At 37.9% G+C, this 18,484-nt stretch overlaps 1 protein-coding gene across 2 annotated transcripts in view; it reads right to left on the bottom strand.

Moving 5' to 3' along the window:
- Positions 1-14,048, bottom strand: part of Gpcpd1 (glycerophosphocholine phosphodiesterase 1) — a 52,443-nt gene extending 38,395 nt beyond the window's left edge. Inside the window, exons 1-4 of one of the 2 annotated variants that reach the window (XM_046433102.2) lie at positions 13,888-14,048; positions 7,911-7,987; positions 5,676-5,772; positions 578-662 (exon numbers count right to left, since the gene is read on the bottom strand). In XM_046433102.2, the coding sequence (XP_046289058.1) occupies positions 578-662; positions 5,676-5,772; positions 7,911-7,959 (231 nt within the window). In that variant the 5' untranslated portion in view covers positions 7,960-7,987; positions 13,888-14,048. The remainder of the gene's footprint in view (positions 1-577; positions 663-5,675; positions 5,773-7,910; positions 7,988-13,887) is intronic. The other variant, XM_046433103.2, reaches the window with a different exon arrangement.
- Positions 14,049-18,484: the final 4,436 nt, after the last annotated feature.

Below are 18,484 nucleotides of genomic sequence, written 5' to 3'. Positions count from 1 at the left end.
AATCACCTGAAAAGGCAGATTGAGAATTAACAGATATTCCAAAGACTTTCAGAAAAGATCCTGGCCAATCAATACTACCTTGTAAAAAAAATCTAGGAGGAATCACTTCAATATTGATAGGAGTTAAATAACACAGTCACTAAGAGATGACTGCTGGGAAATAATTTTTTAAAACAATTAACCATTTAAAGCTGGCTACGTTCTCCTCTTAATATATCTACATGGTATAAAATTAAAAAAAAAAAAAAAGAAAAAGAAAAACCTTTGTAACTGATTACTAACTTACAAAAGTTACCAAAAATGCAAACCTACAGAACATTCATCATTAAAACAAATTTCATGATAAGAATATTGCAGAAGATACTTACTATCAGTCTTTTAAAAATTCCATGGCAGACAACATCTGCCTCTGAAGTGGCTACTTACTTGGGTTTTGGTACTAAAATGTTATTGAGAACTCCATTCCTTATTTGACCAAAACAAACTCATTTTATTTTTAATGTTTTCAAAGTTAAGCTAGTTGCTTTTGAAATAAGCAAATAATAAAGAAATTGGAAACTAGATAAAGAAAACATACCTTTGGTTCTAAAAAGCACCCTCTGAAGTAGCGATATTGAACTGATATGCCTCTAGTGAGTTTAATGGTTGCTTTCCATAACATGCTGTGAGGGGGGAAAAAAAATCAAAGCAGCATCAATATCAAACTAAAATTATACATAAACAACTCACAGTTCACAAAACCTCTCAGATACAGTATGTGGCCAATACCATCCATTTATTCCTACACAAAATTTAATACAGGCCTACTCTACAGCAGGTAACAGAAACACAGCTATACTGTAGGACAGCCCCATCTTTAAGGAGTTTGCTTTCCTATGTGGACAGACAAATAAGCAAACAAGATACACTGCATGGTTTGTTTGTTTTTTTGGGGGGAGGGGGTACCAGGTATTGAACTCAGGGGCACGACACTGAGTCACATCCCCAATCCTATTTTGTATTTTATTTAGAGACAGAGTCTCACTGAGTTGCTCAACATCTCACTGTTGATGAGGCTGGCTTTGAACTTTTGATCCTCTTGCCTGAGCCACTGGGATTACAGGCATGTACCACTGTGCCCTGCGATACACTCCAAGTTTTAGAGATGCCTTTGGAACAAAGGCCTCAGTGATGAAGAACTATCTGAGCTGAATCCAAGTAATGCAAAGGTGAAAGCCTATATCACAATCTTCTTGCCTTCCTACTTAGCTTGGGATGTTACATGGTTGCTAAGAGGCTTTGGGCTGAAAGGCTTTAGGTCACGAGTAAGGAGGGAACACTGACAAGTTGCACTCATATTACTACTCAGGCTCTAGTTATTCCCAAGTCACCCACTTAGTATCTGTTACTTGCTTCAACTCAATGTCTTCCTCTGAACTATGCTATAGCTGCCTCAACTGTGATTCATGATTTTAACTGATCTTGTAGCTTCAAATGATGGACCACTGATATCCAAAGTGGAGTCCTGGGAGTATCAGTATCATCTGGAAACATGTTAGAAATGCAGATTCTCAGGACCCATCCAGACCTACTGAATTAGAAACTCACATTTTTTAATTGGTGAATTATAGTTGTACATAATGATGAGATTGTTATATATTCACACATGCACACAATATAATTTGGCCAAGATTACTCCCCAGCACTTCCCCACTCCCTTCCTGTCTTCCACCCACTTGGCCCCTTTCCTCTACTGATCTCTCTTTGATTTTCATGAGATTCCCCCTATCAAACACCTTTCTCTTTTTCCTTTCCAGCTTCCAGATATGAAAGAATATATATGACACTTGAACTTCTGAGTTGGACTTGTTTTGCTTAATCACCTCTAGTTCCATTCATTTTTCTCTAAATGACATAATTTCATTTTTCTTTATGGCTGAACAAAAGTTCATTGTGTATATATACCACATTTTCTTTATCCATTCATCCACTGAGGACACCTAGACAGATCCCATAGTTTGGCTATTGTGAATTATGCTGTTATACACATGGGTATGCATGTATCACTGTAGTATAATGACTTTTAATTCTTTGATAGATATATATATACACACACACACACCAAGGAGTGGTATGGATGGGTCATATTTTTTGAGGAACCTCCATACTGGTTTTCCACAGTGTTTACAATCTCACCAATGTAAAAGTGTTCCTTTTTCTTCACACCCTCTTTAGCATGTATTATTTTTTGTATTCCTGATGACTGCCCTTCTGAGTGGTATAGGATGAAATCTCAGTGTAATTTGACTTGCACTTCCCTAACTGCCAATGATGTTAAACATTGTTTCATATTTTTTTGGTCATTTATATTTCTTCTTTTAAGAAGAATCTATTCAACTCATTTGTCCATTTATTAACAGGGTTATTTGGTTTTTTTGATGTAAAATTTTTTGAGTTCTTTATTCTAGATATTAATCCTCTGTCAGAAGAGTAGCTAGCAAAGATTTTCTCCCATCCTATACATTCTCTCTTCACATTCCCAATTGCTTCTTTTGCTGTGCAGGAACTTTTTAATTTGATGTCATCCCTCTTAATGCTTGGCATTATTTCCTGTGCTTTAGAGGTTCTTCTAGTCTATATTTTAACAAGGTTCCAGGTGACTCTGATGAACACTTAAGGTTGAGAGCCACAGTCACAGACCATTACCTAATCATTAATTCAGCATGAGTAGTTCAGTGCATACAGCAGCTCCAAATGATTTTTGTGTGTGTGCGCGTGCACGTGTGTATGCCTATATGTATGCCAGCCTACCTGCCAGCCTGCCTGCACAGGATCCACCCTGGGAGATTCTGACTTCATGAGTCTTTAGGTGGCACCTAGCCACACAGAACTTATAAAACTTTACAGGCCAATCAGATGTATATGGCCAGTTGCCTATCACTGCTACAAAGCAAGGATAGCAAATGCTCTACATGGGTAAGCCTCAAAATCCTTTTCAACAGAGGGCTTCAGGTAGATTCATCAACTTATTTCTGCTGCTACCATATCTAAAAAAAGGCAGAAGAGGGAAGATTGCCAGGAATACGGCATGCAGCCAGCCAGAATATATAGAACTAGCTCCAGATGTGCACAGAAGAATTAGTGATAAGCTTTGAAAAATGTGCTGGTGCTCCTCTCCCATCCACTACCTCGCAGTATCCAGAAGCAGGATCTAGGCATGTGTATTTTTTTAAAAGTGACTCTGTGTTCCTCTGGTTAAGAATTACTAAATAAAGCGATGGAAAAATCAATACACCACGTCTTTTTACTTCACTTCTTGAACAAAATGCTTCTTAAGTTAAAAAATGAACCAGAACTGTTTCATGAGTTCAGTGAATTCAAGATTGAACATAATCTGATTAAATTTCAGGAAAAAGGGCAATGAAATTGAGTACAGGGTTGAAATGTGCTCCTATCCTCTCCTAAAGTGTCAATAAAATATCCAAAAAAAGCAAATAAAATCATAAGTGACCCACATCTTCACCCTTCTTAGGAAACAATACTACAACCTTCAAATGATCTGTAAGTAGGAAAAAAGTTCCAACAGAGCTCTAGCTACCACCTGGCACCAAAAACTAGTAATAAGCTTAAAGAGAATGTGAACAAGAGGGACACAGAGGCCCTAGAGGTAGAGCACATTGAAATCCCAAAGATATGCCATACTTCTAAAATACAAAAAAATGTCATTTGGGGCTGGGGATTTGGCTCAAGCGGTAGCGCGCTCGCCTGGCATGCATGCAGCCCCGGTTCGATCCTCAGCACCACATACAAAGATGTTGTGACTGCCGAAAACTAATAAATAAATGTTAAAAATTCTCTCTCTCTCTCTTAAAAAAAAAAAAAAAATGTCATTTGAAGGCAAGCAGATTCTCTTGTACTCTTGAAAAGCACTTCCTTTTTCCCTGTGAAGCACTCACACTATCTTATCTGCTATATATGACTCCCTATGACTCTGGCTTTATTTTGGCATACATCGGCAATGTATAAATGGCTGGTCCCTTAAGGTTCGATAGGTTTAAGTACTGTGTCATTCGGTCCACGTCACTTTGACTAGGGTGGCTGAAATAATTCAAGACAAGCAGAAGTGTGTTTTAGAGAAAAGTTCAGAAAAGTTTCAATGCAGACAGGAATAATTGATCTGAAAAATCAAAGAAAAAATGGCCACTTGAAAAAAATAAACACCTTGTCCCTCTGGGAGAGTCTAACAAGGAGTATATACCAATATCATCTATGAATAAAACTTTAACTATAAAAACAGCTGAGGACCAGAAGGGAAAGTGGATCACACGACTGACAAACAGGAAAAGGGGTATTCTGTGTGCTTCTGTTTTTCTTTCCTTGGCTCACAATATGGTACTGATTTACTTTTCTTTGTTGTTTTCCTGGATTTTGCCATCCGTGCTCCTGAAGCCACTACTGTAGAGGACCAGTTCTTGTCTGCTGATTTGTTTTATTCAATGTGTCCAATGACCAATACTCCACATCTACACATGTAGTTCAATGAGATGAGCCTTAGACGATGTTTAACCATGTTCATTTCTGAATGCTTGCTCTCAATTTCTGCACTTTAAAATTTGGTATCAGTTCATATCACTGATTGAAAAAAAGTCCTTTGGATAGGTCTACCAGCCATATTTTTAGTAGCATTGCTTTATGGGAAAATTAATTTTGAGCCTAAGGAGTCTTAAATAATCACCTCACCTGATGTTTCTTTTTTATTTTTTGTTAATGGGGGTTAAATCCATAAAAGCTTTCTCACTAAAATATATCCCCTGCCCTTTTCATTTTTTGTTTTGTGACAGGGTCTCACTAAGTTGCTGAGGCTGGCCTTGAATTTGTCATCCTCTTGCCTTGGCCTCTAGAGATGCTGGGATTCCAGGCAAGCACCACCACACTTGGCTTGCTTAGCTGGTTTTTTATAGTGGCACTGGATGTATTTGTACACTATTTAAGACAATGCATAACACTTCCAAATATTGAGAAGTGGGATAAGGGCCACCTCTGTTGACTATCTACGAGTCTAACCCCTTTACTAGGTAGATGAGCTGAGACCTACAGACATTAGACTTGCCCAAGATTAGTTAACTGAATATTGGTGACACCCAGATTCCCCTTCACATAGTTCACTGCATCTGTGCTGTTTAGTGCTACATTCCTTTTTATTAGTTAAGATATCTAAGTGTGTGTTCCATTCTCTAATCTTTTTAATTAATATCTTGTATTTCTCAAGGATATAAATTTCATAGGTGAAAACAAAATTAATTGGATGTCTTATCTAGAACATGTACTGAGGGCTGGAGATATACCTCAGGGGTAGAACGCATGTGAAGCCCTGGATTTGATCCCCAAAACTAAAAAAAGTTGAACTGAGAAACCAAAAAGACAATTTTGCTCTTTAGCAGTAAGTATCCAAAGAACCAGTCAAGTAAATGGTTGAGAGGAAAGAGATTGAGGAACAGAGAAACCAGTTTTTCACAAAAACTTTGTAAAACTATTTCACTCTTTAAATAGCATACATGTAATATTCTGGCATAAATTAAAGAAAAATTATACACTAGTATAAAGTATATTAAAAGTATATTAAAGTATCTTAGTAGTTCCTCCATTTATAATGTGAATGTCACAATTACTCTGTAACCTGACATTGCCATGCTTACCTTTCACCAGTCTCGTTCTCTGGAAGAAGAGCCACAGCATTTTGTGGATTCCAGTTTCCCAAAGCATCATAACTTCCACATATCGCAAAAACTTCGCCTAAAGAAATACAAAAGTCTTTTCCTAAGCAGGAAAGTTTCAAATTTCAAGTTTAGGAAACAAGAAAAGAATAACCCTTTGCACTAGTTCAACTGGCTGTGTGTTCTTTGGCCAAGATAGAAAAGCTTCACATGGAAACATGGGGAAGATCCAGGGACCCACTAGTACCTATATTTTATTTAACTTGACTCACCTCTCTAGAACCAAAGTCAGAGAAAATGGGAAGGCACACAGAAGAAATTCTCTTCATTTGTTCAACTTCGTACTGAGATAGTAACAAGCACTCAAGAATACAAAGTGATCAAGCCACAGTTACTGCCTTCAAGGCAGTTTCCAATCTAAAAAGGCAAACCCTAAATGCACGTAAGCCTTCTAAAGAAATATTAACCAATGTTTTCCAAGAATTCAAATAGTGACTATTAACTATTAATCAAGAACTTTATCAATGGGACAATAGCAGCAATTTAACTATAAAACCCTCAAAACAAAGACAGTGAAAAATCCAGTACTCCTCACTCTAATAATGACTATTTTTTCACCTGAATACTTCTCATCTATATAGGTATGCCTGCATTTTACCAATTTTACTTTGTATTTCTACTGATTCCCTGGGAATACATTTCTGAAAAAAAAAGGAAACATTTTATTAAAACAAATCCACCTCTATCTTTAACTGGCCCTCATTTTTAAGACAGTACAAAGATGTGAATGCTAACTAAAGAGAATTTGTAGAGGACTCCCCCCCATACATATCCTTTTTACTTGTTCCTTCCCTTTCACTTTTCTTTCTAATCATACTCCCTACTCTCCACATTCAACAGTGATCATGCTGCAAAGAGGAAATCAAGGCGATGGGATGCTATGGAAGGTAGGAGTGGGGTCTTCCCATGTCTCTTCCCTATCCCTCTACTTCCTCCTTCCCACCTATAGAGTCAATAGGCACAATTATCTACTTCATTCTAGTCCCTGAGAATGTGTCCCCCCTCATAAAGCTGAAATTCTGTGGCCAGTCCATCTGCCTGACATGGCCAGCTCCTTCAAGCTAAAACTGCCTATTCACAACTCCCTTAAAGGGTATAATATAGTTCTTCTGTCTTCTCTCCAGGAGAGGACCAGAGGTGAGCACTTGGCCCTCTAGAGTCAATAAGTCAGGTGACTAGCAATCTTCAAACTGCAAAATCTACTCAGAGGTAGAGCTGTACCAGATAATCTTGACAACATGAACTTGAAAACACACACACACACACTCTTTGCCAATTGCCATGAAGGTTGCTAGAATAAAGATGTTAGCTACACAGTGAGTCACTAATTTATTCTTTGAATACATGTTTACTATACGCCTAGTCTGTGCCAAGCACTATGCTAGGTGCAGGAACTTGACATAAACAAGACCATGTTTTCACAGAGTTTACAATCTGCCCACAACAATAAAAAATTATTGAAATAATTTTAATAAAATCTTTAGAATATGCTACAAAACAGTGCCAGACATTAAGAAAATTTTGCAGGGGTCCTTACCTTGTGGACTGTGGAAGTTAGGAGTGGGAGTGGGGTGGGGACACAGAGTAGACATAGGAAACCATTTGAGAAAAACTCAAGAGGAAAGGAGAAGGAACATAGCAGATTTGAGGAACTGAAAGGTAGCCAGTATACTCAGTATTTTAAAGAGAGAGGTCCATAAACTGGATGTAGCACTGTTTTGATATGCTATCTAAACTAAAATTAACTCATAGTACTTCTACAGACTACTCATAGTACTCTTAGTACTTCTACAAAACTAAAAGATAATTACAAGTATCCAAAGTTATTTTAGCTAAATATTTCACCAGCTTCTTGGACTAGCTAGCACAATTTCCCTAATTTTCATGTTAATTTAAAAATCACAGCCCAACCATTTTCCTTCTGTGCAAAATTAAATAAATCTACAGCTTTTCTCAAACATGAGAATGAGACACTTAGAGGAAGGTTTTCCCCTAAGCATTTACTGTTCTCACAGCACATTTCTGATAAGCAAGGCTATAGATATTTTCATCTAAAATTTAGGACCACTTTAATAACAACTCCATATTTAAATAATTTAGATAGGGAAAAATGCTCATTTAATTTTAAAAATTGTTTTAAAGTAAAATGTACAATACCTGGTAAAAGATTTCCTCTTATTTCAAAGGTAACTTGAGAAGGTGTCATTTTGATGGATTTGTTTTAGGATGTCTTGCTAGGAAGAAAAAGAAAAGTTACTTACAGTACATTAAAATACTGGCATTAGACAGTTATCATCAGGAAACAAGTAAAACCAAGAACTATGTTTACATTTTGTAAAAGAACATTTAATGTCTTTGCAGCTTTACAGAGGGTTGTATATTCAAAGAAAAAAGGTCAAAAAGCAAAAAAATGAAAAATCAATCTCAACTATGACCAAAACATTCATTAATTTAGAGTCCTTATATATAAAATGACTGCATTAATTGGGAAATACCTAACAAGATTTAAAGTAAAATTTACAACAAACCTATTCTGTAAGAATGGACCCACCTGAAATATTGCTAAGAAAATTGTCCAAACTTAAGAAGAGTCAAGAGTTTCTTGCCACACATTTTCTCTTCTGATAAGTAGCTGTTCTGAATTCAACCTATCTTTCCTGACCAGATTCATGTTATTAGGGAGGTGGGGGGAATATAAATACAAAAAAGTTTGACTCAAGAGGATTTCTACTTCAATAAGAAGGTGTGGAATGTAATTCTTATTTTTATTCTTATTTAAGATAATGAAGATTGAATCCAGGGATGCTTTAATGCTGAGCTATATCCTCAGACATTTTTATTTTTTGAGTGTCTTGTGAAGCTGCTGAAGTTGACCTCAAATAGGTAATCCTCCTGTCTCAGCCTCCCTAGTTGCTGGGATTACAAACCACCCTGACCCCTGACCTGCTGACTTTAGTAACAAGGAAACAACCAAACAAAAGTATCACTCACTGAAACTAACTAGTTTTTTTTCCCCCTTTCTTTCCAGTAACACATTTTATGTCAACTAGAATATTCGTCCTTACATTCCTGACTTTGAATCACTTTGATGATTTATAGAAATCTAAATCTCTAAGATTTTGAGATCTTTTACTGTTTTCACATTTTCTAATTTTTTCCTTCTTCCCTTTCTTGGTCAAAGGAACCATCCCCTAACTTAAGTAACTTGAGGAAAGACAGAAAACAGCTTTAAATACATACATACATATTGATATCTAGATATATAAACACACACACAAATAGTTACATAGTTTAAAACACATACTCTCCATAAGGTTATATCATACTATAACTTCTAATACCTCCAAGACTTATAAATCCCAATCCATCAAAGTTCCTAAAAGAATTTCAATGTCTTTATTCTGCATCATTTCCATTAACTAATCACCTAAATTTCATTAACATCTATAGATTATAAAATAATCCTAAATTATTTTCATAGCTATTCATTCCTCTATTTCTTCTCTGCTTCCTTTCCCTCCCTCTGAACAAATGCATAACTCTACAAAGGTCATTTAATAAATATTGCTACCCAACAGTTAACAACATCAAGGTATCTATTATCATTGGTTCTCACTAAAGGCAATTTTACCCTCTAGGGAATATGGGTAATATCAGGAGGCATTTTTAGTTGTCACAACTGAGAGGGTTCTTCCTAACATTTAGTGGATAGAGGCCAAGGGTGCTGCTGAACACCCCACAGTGCACAGAACATCCCTCCATGTAAATGTTCAGGTCCAAATATCAATAAGGCTGAAGTTCAGAAACCTGACCTATAATAGCTATAGAAATAGGATCAAGAGTCAGAGCTCGGGGCTGGGGATGTGGCTCAAGCGGTAGCACGCTCGCCTGGCATGCGTGCAGCCCAGGTTCGATCCTCAGCACCACGTACAAAAATGTTGTGTCCGCCAAAAAACTAAAAAAATAAATAAATAATTCTCTCTCTCTCTCTCTCTCCCTCCCTCCCTCTCTCTCCCTCTCCTCTCTCTTGAAAAAAAAAAAGAGTCAGAGCTCAATGTGAGCTACAAACTATATATCATCACATTTATATCAATTATAAAATGTAATACTAAAAATACACTTTATACTTTTATAATACTGGTGTCATGATGTACTTAGACAAAGAATTCCATATTTGATGACTCTACTATTTCAGTTAATAAATTCAAGACTGGAGAAAACTTGTCCTTGATCAAAATAATTTCCAAGATATGTCATTCTACTTTCTGTGTCTAAGAGTAAACACCATCAATTTAAAGTATATACATCCAATTCTGGAATTGTCAAAGAACATTCTCAAAATAAAGAGCTCTAGATTGTTACTCCCTCATTAATTTGTTATCTGAATACTTTAATAATTTAAGACGACATCTGATATTAATCTGAGTATAACCGTAAGAGTATATTTCTTTCGAATAAAATTGTTCACTGAAGCACTACAATCTTACATTTAACATACCTCTATCATATGAAGAAGAAACCTTAAGGCTAGCAAAAAAAAAAAAATCTTGATTTTTAAGCAACTAATTTTGAGAGCATAAACCTCATCATCCAACAAAATGGCTAAATGGCCAACTTCAATCTTAAACTGTAACTTGTACTTTTTATTTTTTAGTTATTGGTGGACATAATCTTTATTTTATTTTATGTGGTGCTGAGGACTGAAACTTAGTGCCTCAAGCATGCTAGGAGAGCACTCTACCTCTGAGCCACAACCACAGCCCTATAACTTGTACTTTAACAGGGTTTACTAACACAATTCTCAACTAAGAACAATCTCATCTACATGATTACAGAGTTGATATATCACTGCTGACCAATTTTATTTTTTATTTTTTGGCTTTTTAAAAATTTTTTATTCTAATTTGTTATATATATGACAGCAGAATGAATTACAGTTCATATTACACATATATAGTGCATCATTTTTCATATCTGGTTGTATATAAAGTACAGTCACACCATATGTGTCTTCATACATGTACTTAGGGTAATGATGTCCATCTCATTCCACTATTTTTCCTACCCCAATGCCCCCTCCCCTCCTCTCCCTCCACTTTGCCCTATCTAGAGTTCATCTAATATTCCCTTACTCTCCCTCCCAACCCCACTATGAATCAGCCTCCTTATATCAGAGAAAACATTCGGCATTTGTTTTTTGGGGATTGGCTAAATTCACTTAGCGTAATATTCTCTGACCAATTTTAAATAACCAATTCAACCAATAAGAGAAATCAGATATAGGGCTGGGGTTGTGGTTGGTTCAGCAGTAGAGCGCTTGCCTAGCATGTTCAAGGCCCTGGGTTAAATCCTCAACACCAGATAAAAATAATTAAAAATAAAGGTATTGTGTCCAACTACAACTAAAAAATAAATTTTTTTTTAAAGAGAGAAATCAGATGTAACCATTTCTATATCTTAAAAACAACTGCTGGTACAAAACTATCCCTAGATTTCTACTACATTAAAACCAACAGGAAAGGTTGTAAATCTAATAAAAGGGAAATAAATCAGCTGATTATTAAAATTGGGCTTTTCATTCCTAAAGTTGTTTTATAAAGTGGCTATAGTAACTTGGCAGTAAACAGCTGCAGTAAATGTACTGTACAAAGTTATATATACAAGCACAAAATTGCCCCACCCCCAAAAAACCTCCCCAAAACTCAAAGCATCACCTTCCATTGAACTGACAAGTCAAATCAAGCAAAGTAGTTCAAATATCCACTCTCCAAAAATAAATATCATCCCAACAAAAGAGAGAGCTGCTTCTGGTGCAGGGTTGAAGCATACAGTTTTGGCACCCAGCTATCACCAAAACAGCAATGACAAAGTGAAAAACGGATCTACTGCGGACCACAAAATTTACACATCCACTGGTACTTCTTCCTCTCCCAAACAAACAAAAACCATCCCAAAACAGAGGGGGAGGTCTTCCAGATAAACAGAAAACTAGAATAAGATTAAAAAAAAAAAAAAAAAAAAAGCTAGTCACTGTATGCACCGAGCTGACTATGTAGATATTTTAAAACAATTCACTTATTACCTCACAGACTACATATACTTCCTGAGACAGGTTTTGGTTTGTTTGCTGAGTAAAAAAAAAAACAAAAACAAAACTGGGCTTTTAAAAGATAAACGGCAATCTCACCTGAGATTGAGTAGTGCTTAAAACTATTGTAACATTTTTAAAACTTTAGCAAAATGATATTGCAATTAATTTAAATCTTTAAAAATTTTAGAGTTCACACTACCTGTCAAAATAAATTTTACTGTATTCTTTTTACCGAACAAACTTTCCCAACACTTGACTTTACCAGTTCACAAGCTTGGGAAACAAAAGATTTAAACAAACCAAGGTACAGGAACATTTAGTTTAGAGGTAAACTGAACTCAGATATTTTTTGCTAAAGAGTGTATGTCTGGCCAAAAAGAATCTGTTTTCTTTCCAAATTCTTCAAGGAAAAAGTTATTTCCAATTAGCCTTGCTCTTCTCTAGACTCCAGCAGCTGTGATCCTCTTAACTAGCTATAGTAAAGGAACATATGAAATCCCTACAATTAATCTGTTATTTTGGGTGGAGGATCATGATCCCACTTTTCTGACCTCTACATACTTTAACTCGATGTTTTAATCCAACACAATGTACATATTAATGGATTTTTATTTAGAAAGTATTTCTGAAGTAGATTTCATTAAGCTACATTAACTTTCTAAACAATGCAGTAACATTTTTTCCAAATGTTTTCCATTTCATTTTCTGATGTATATATTTCATATACTTTCATATACATGTATATTGCATATGTATTTCATATACTTTAATGTTTGATTAAAATTTGATTCATCAACCTACTTTTTTTACATACCAAATTTTATTCACTATGAGTTTGCTTTTGTGGTCCTCATTTCTTTGAGCCCAGTTTTCCTGTCTTACTTTGCAGATTTAAATTTTGTATAGAACACTGTCTAGATCTTAAACCAGCAATGGACTGGGCTTTATGCAGTCCTGCCTCGGTTGATTTTTGTGCTATTTGTATCTAGAGCACTAAAAATAGGAAAAAGACTGATGGCTTGTATTTTTTTCTTAGTTATGTAATAACTGTTAGAAATGTAGCAAATAGAAGCAGCAGCATTAAGAGGTAGAGTAAGTTGATAGGAGCATGGCAGAAACCGGGAGGGTGACAGAAAGGAGTGTGAAAACACCCTCAGATCCAAACATCCTGCTTTTGCTTGGTTTGATCAGTTCCTCTTTGCTGGTACTACAGACTCAACAGCTGCCTCAAGGTGAAAGAAGTATCTACAATTCCTGCCAGATTTCCTTTCCAACTAGGCAGTGCGTGAGGGAGGAAGGGGCCAGAAGAAGCGCCTAACTCATGAGGCTTTTTCCGAAAACTCAGGTTTGGGGAGATATGGAATAAGCAAAGCTTAAGAGAGGTGGAGGAGGACAGCAGCCTCAAAATTTTATCGAGGGCACTGATGACTATTCCTGGAATAGGAATATTCCTAGTAAAGAAAGGCACTGTGGTTCCTTGGAAGAACTTGACTTAAAAGCAAGCCCAAGACTTCTGGTCCATATCAAATGCTCACTCTGCTACTTTGGGGAGTTTTCTTTTGTGGTCACTATTTTTAGGCAATTGGGAGGGAAAAACAGTTGTCAAGACACTGTGAGTTACTTAGGGACACAGTGGTAGTGGGCAAGGGGACTGCTGTGGGAAAGGGGTATCAGGGGACTTCTGTTGCATTTTGTGTTTCTTTGTTCCTTAACTTAGTACTGTGTATATTCTTGGTGGTCCTACGCTCTATAAATTCTGGCCACATGTTTCAAAAGGGAACCAAGCACTGGACAGTCCCGGGGAACCGTGGTCGCGAACAAAAGCGGGTAATACTCCCACCCACCGACTTACCACCGCAGCGAACGTCAAGGCCGCCGAGGCTCCCGACGAGGCGCCCCGGCCGCAGCCGCGGGACCCCGCCAGCCCCTCGGCCCGGCGCCCCCCGCCCGGCCGCGTCCCGGGGCTGGGACTGCCCTGACACCTCGCCTGCCACGTGAGCAGCCGCCGCGGCCCGCACCCGGCGCCCGGCCCGCCAGCCTTACCTGCCGAGTCCCCGGGTCAGCGGTCCGCGGCACCGCCGCGCCGGAGAGCGAGGGCCGCAGGCTGCGGTGCCGGGCGCCCGCCGTCCACACCTCGCCAGCGCTCCTCCAGGCGATCCGCGGCAGCGCAGAGCGGTAGGAAGCGCCTCCGCTCAAACCGGTTTCAGCTGCTCCAGACCAAACGGCCAGGCCACCCCATGGGGCGGGGCCGGAGGGCGGCGAGGCGGGGCCTGACGTCACGCCCGGCCCTGTCCCGGCCAATCGGAGGCCGCGCGCCAGGGGCGGGCCCGCGCTTTCCTGGAAAGGGCCGGCGACGGCGGCCGAAGGTGGACGGGTATCCCCGGGTTCCCCGCGGCTGCCTTACTACTCCTATCTGGGCTGGTAAACGCGCTTGCAGAGGTTCCGCCAGCTCCGGCCGCGTTCATCAAGGACCAAGGGCGGAGGCTGAAGCGGCAATTCTTCCACGTTTGAAAGTGAGGGAGATTAGAAGGCTTGATGTTTCTTAGAAACTTTCATTCAGTTACAAAGCAGTCACTTTGGGATCAAATCATTAAAGTTGAAGATAAAGATCAGGAAACCTAAAATGGTTCAGAGTTGATCCTTTGCCATTCAAAATATAGTCTACAGGCCCGCAGCATCAAGAGACAGCTCCCATCTAATCCCAGACCTGCCTAACCGAATCTGCATTCAACAACACCCCGAGGCTATTTGTATGCCAAGGAAAGTATGAAGGAACTTTTCTAAAAGTAGAAAGACCCTTTCTGAGGAAATTGTAGTCTCTTATGTTCTAAAAATAAACCCTATTTAAAAAAACAAAAAAAACTTTTCCCTCTCCTTTGATGGTCCTCAAAAAATTAATCAGTATTTATCAAACTGCTACCAGCGTCAGGGTTAACCTTTGCTTAATTTCAAGTAAAATTATGTTAACATTTAAATTTAGTGAAATACTGAAAATTAAGAACCACATTTTTGGGAGATGTTATCTTCAGTAAAAGATAGTTGTAGTTACAAGTTGATTCAACTGGGCCTTCTAAAAAGGTATTTGGCTTAAAAAAACAAACACAAAAACTCTTGCTTGCTATAGACCCAGCTTCTAGTCTTATAAATCAGATTGTTTATGGCCACATTTGATATTTGAACTTGGATTAGATCCCAGGACATTTCTGACAAAGTCATTCAGTTATTAAATAATTAATGGGTGCTTGCTTTTTGCTGGACACAAGATACAATGTTTTTTCATTTTTTATTGCACTCATTTTAATCCCAAATTTCTTGAAGAATTAAACTTTCCTCCTATTATATACCTTTATTTGTTAAAGTCTGCTGCTTTCACTGTCCTTAGATAACTTGGAATCAATTTCATTCCTCTGCTGTTAGTCATATTTAAGTGATGATTTTTTTCATATATTTGCTTTCTTTAAGTGTTTATAGATCTTTATTTTCCTGTGCTCACCATTTAGTCAAGTTATTTTTTTAGTCAAGCTATTATTTGCCTAATTGTTTATAGTTCAATGATAGACCTAAACCATATTCCTTCCTTAAATCCTGTTGAAATAACAATTACAGTTGGCCCTACATATATGCATATTCAACTACTCACAGATCAAAAATATTCAGGAAAAAAAGTTGCATCTGTCCTAAACATTTAAAGAGTTCTTTTTCTTTTCATTATTTCCTAAATAACAGAGTATACAAAATTTGCCTTGTATTGAGTACATCATCTATAAGTAACTTAGAGATGATTTAAATATAAAAGAAAATGTGGAAGATGTGCAGAAATTAGACTAAAACAGTTACATTTATATAAGGGACTTACTTAATCATTTTGTTATCCCAGGAAGTCCTGGAAACAATCCCCTATGGATATGGAGGGACAACTGTATACACATTTTGAAAAATATCCTAAGGGCTGGGATGTAGCTCAGCGGTAGAGCACTTGCCTAGCTTATGCAAGGTCCTGGATTCAACCCCCAATCCTGCAACAACTACAACAACAAAAATCCCCTGACTGGGCCAAAAATTAAGGAATTTCTAAAAGATATGAAACAAGCCAATAGCATTAGATGATGAACATAGAACATGGACCTACACAGGGAAAAAAGGGATTCCTGGAGATGCTATTTTGCAGTCTTGCTTACAAACTGTTATAGAACATATTTTAGATTATGCTGTTTATTTGGTTATGATTGAGATATTGAAGTAGAACATAAATAACATATTCCTTTCTCTTGCCACTTCTGTGGAATATTGTAATTTTCTAGACACATGGTTGATGAGATTAATTTAAGTCTTACCTCACTGTTTCCAAAAGAGCTGCAGCTGAAATTAGAACTGCAAGATTAGGAGCCAGACCCCCTGACTTGTCTTCTATTTTACCTGTCTCTGACATTTTATTTTATTTTATTTTTTACTACTACGTCATTTTGTCTGTGACATTTTAAATAAAATCTTTGGTAAATTTTACTGCCATTGATAAATTTTGACAGAAAAATCTGGTGAGCCCATTTAATTTCTTAATTAGGTTATCTAGAACACATGCTTATATCTTCTATGTCTTCTAGATATGTTCCATTTTATTTGCTGAAATTATTTTTATTAGGTTCAATATTTTCATATGCATTTTACCTTTCATGTGTATTTTACCACAGAAAATTACTTTTATGTTCATACCATTATTTTTTTAAACAAACCACCAACTATAGCTTCTTCCACTGTGAGTTTCTTTTTGTGGCCATTATTTTACTGAGTTTAATTTTGCAAACATGTATTTTTTTCACAAAGTATTGATTCTTTCAATAATGTTTACATAACAGCACATTTTTATCATGGCAATTTTAGCTATTATCAGTTTTGTTGTTCTGATTCTTCTCCCAGAAACATTCATCATGACTAGATAAAACACTCACTGCTGATACTTATCTCTTGCCCAATCTATGAAATATTGTGAGTATTCCTCCGGTATTCCAGTTGCTCCACTATCAGACTCAAATGCTATCACTTTTGTGTTTTGTGCAACTCACTGGTAGCCCTGTACCTCAAAAAGCCTTTCCGCTGAATTCAGGGATTTATTTCCTCTGTTTGCCATCACAGATAATTCCCCAACTTATAATATGCACTACTTATGCTTCATGAATGTGACAAAATGTTAGTGCTAACTATTGATTGTTCTTTCATATAAAGATCACTCCCACACAGAGGAAATCGAAGTAACTTCTGGGTTCCAAAGCAATTCAAGTGACTTAAAGGTAAGCCTTCAAGTCAGGTGTGGTGGCATATGCCTGAATTCCCAGAAAATTGAAAGGCTGAGGCAGAAGGATCTCAAGTTCAAGGTCAGTCTGGGCAATTTATCAAGACCCGTCTCAAAATAAAATAAAAAGGGCTGGGGATGTAGCTCAGTGGTAAAGCACCTCTAGGTTTGCTCCCCAATACCAAAAATAAAAATAAAAACCTGAACCATAAAACCAATTTCAAACTGGCTACAGCTTTTTCCCATGTTGCTTTCAGAGTTCTCAAATTCACTTTAGGTTCATTTTATTGTATTTTGATACTTAAGGGGTGCTTAACCTTTGAGCCACATCCCCTGTGTCCTTTTTATTTTTTGTTTTGAGAGGGTCTCACTAAGTTGCTTAGGGCCTCACTAAATTGCTGAGACTGGCCTTGAACTTGGTATCCTTCTGCCTCAGGCTTCCAAGTTCTGAGGATTACAGGCCTGGGCCACTGAACCCAGCCCATTATAGGTTTAAAATCTTTGAAACAAGAAAGATTCAAATGGCAAGATCAATTGTCATCCTTGATTCATTTCCTCTCCAGTTAACTGTAAATTCAGGCACCACAGGATTTTTCAGATGAAGGTTGAAAAGGCACCCAGCAGCCACCTAGCACAGTGCCTGCTCCTCTATAATGCTGAGGTCCCTTCCAGGCTTCACTAAACCTCCCTTCCATGAAGGAATTGTTCTAGGGCAGAGTCTTACCACAAAACTGAAGCAGAGCTGGGTGCAGTGGGGCACACCTGTAATCCCAGTGGCTGGGGAGGCTAAGACAGGAGGATCACAGTTCAAAGCCAGCCTCAGCAACAGCTGGGGCACTAAGCAACTCAGTGAGACCCTGCCTCTAAATAAAATACAAAATAGGACTGGGAATGTGGCTCAGTGGTCGAGTGCTCCTGAGTTCAATCCCTGTTACCAAAAAAGAAAGAAAACTGAAGCAGAAATGAAGACCCCCCTCTTCACCCTAGTTCTTTTGTTCATGCCAGAAATATTTCAGACATGTGGCTAAGAGGAGTAAGCATGAGTTTATTGAAGGGATAGGAAAAGAAAAAAGGGGACACTCTCAAGAGAGAGAGTGGGACCTCTCAGAAAGGAAAAGGGCTGCATGCCTCTCCTGCCCTCTGGTTTTATTGGGGTCTATATTAGTTAGTGTTCTCTAGAGGAACAGAACCAACAGGAGGTATGATTATGAAAAGGGGATTTGTTAGATTGACTTACACAGTCAGAGGCCGGATATTCCGCAATGGCTTTCTGCAGGCTGGAGAGCTGGAGGAACCAGCAGCGGCACAGTCCAAGATGCTGAACCTCAGAACAAGAAGAATCAGCGATGCTCC

The sequence above is a fragment of the Marmota monax genome, unplaced genomic scaffold, assembly GCF_021218885.2.
Source record: "Marmota monax isolate L192 unplaced genomic scaffold, Marmota_monax_Labrador192_F-V1.1 WCK01_AAM20220418_F8-fsc00014, whole genome shotgun sequence".
NCBI classification, from domain to species: Eukaryota; Metazoa; Chordata; class Mammalia; order Rodentia; family Sciuridae; genus Marmota; species Marmota monax.
This window is presented reverse-complemented; position numbering and strand designations above follow the sequence as displayed.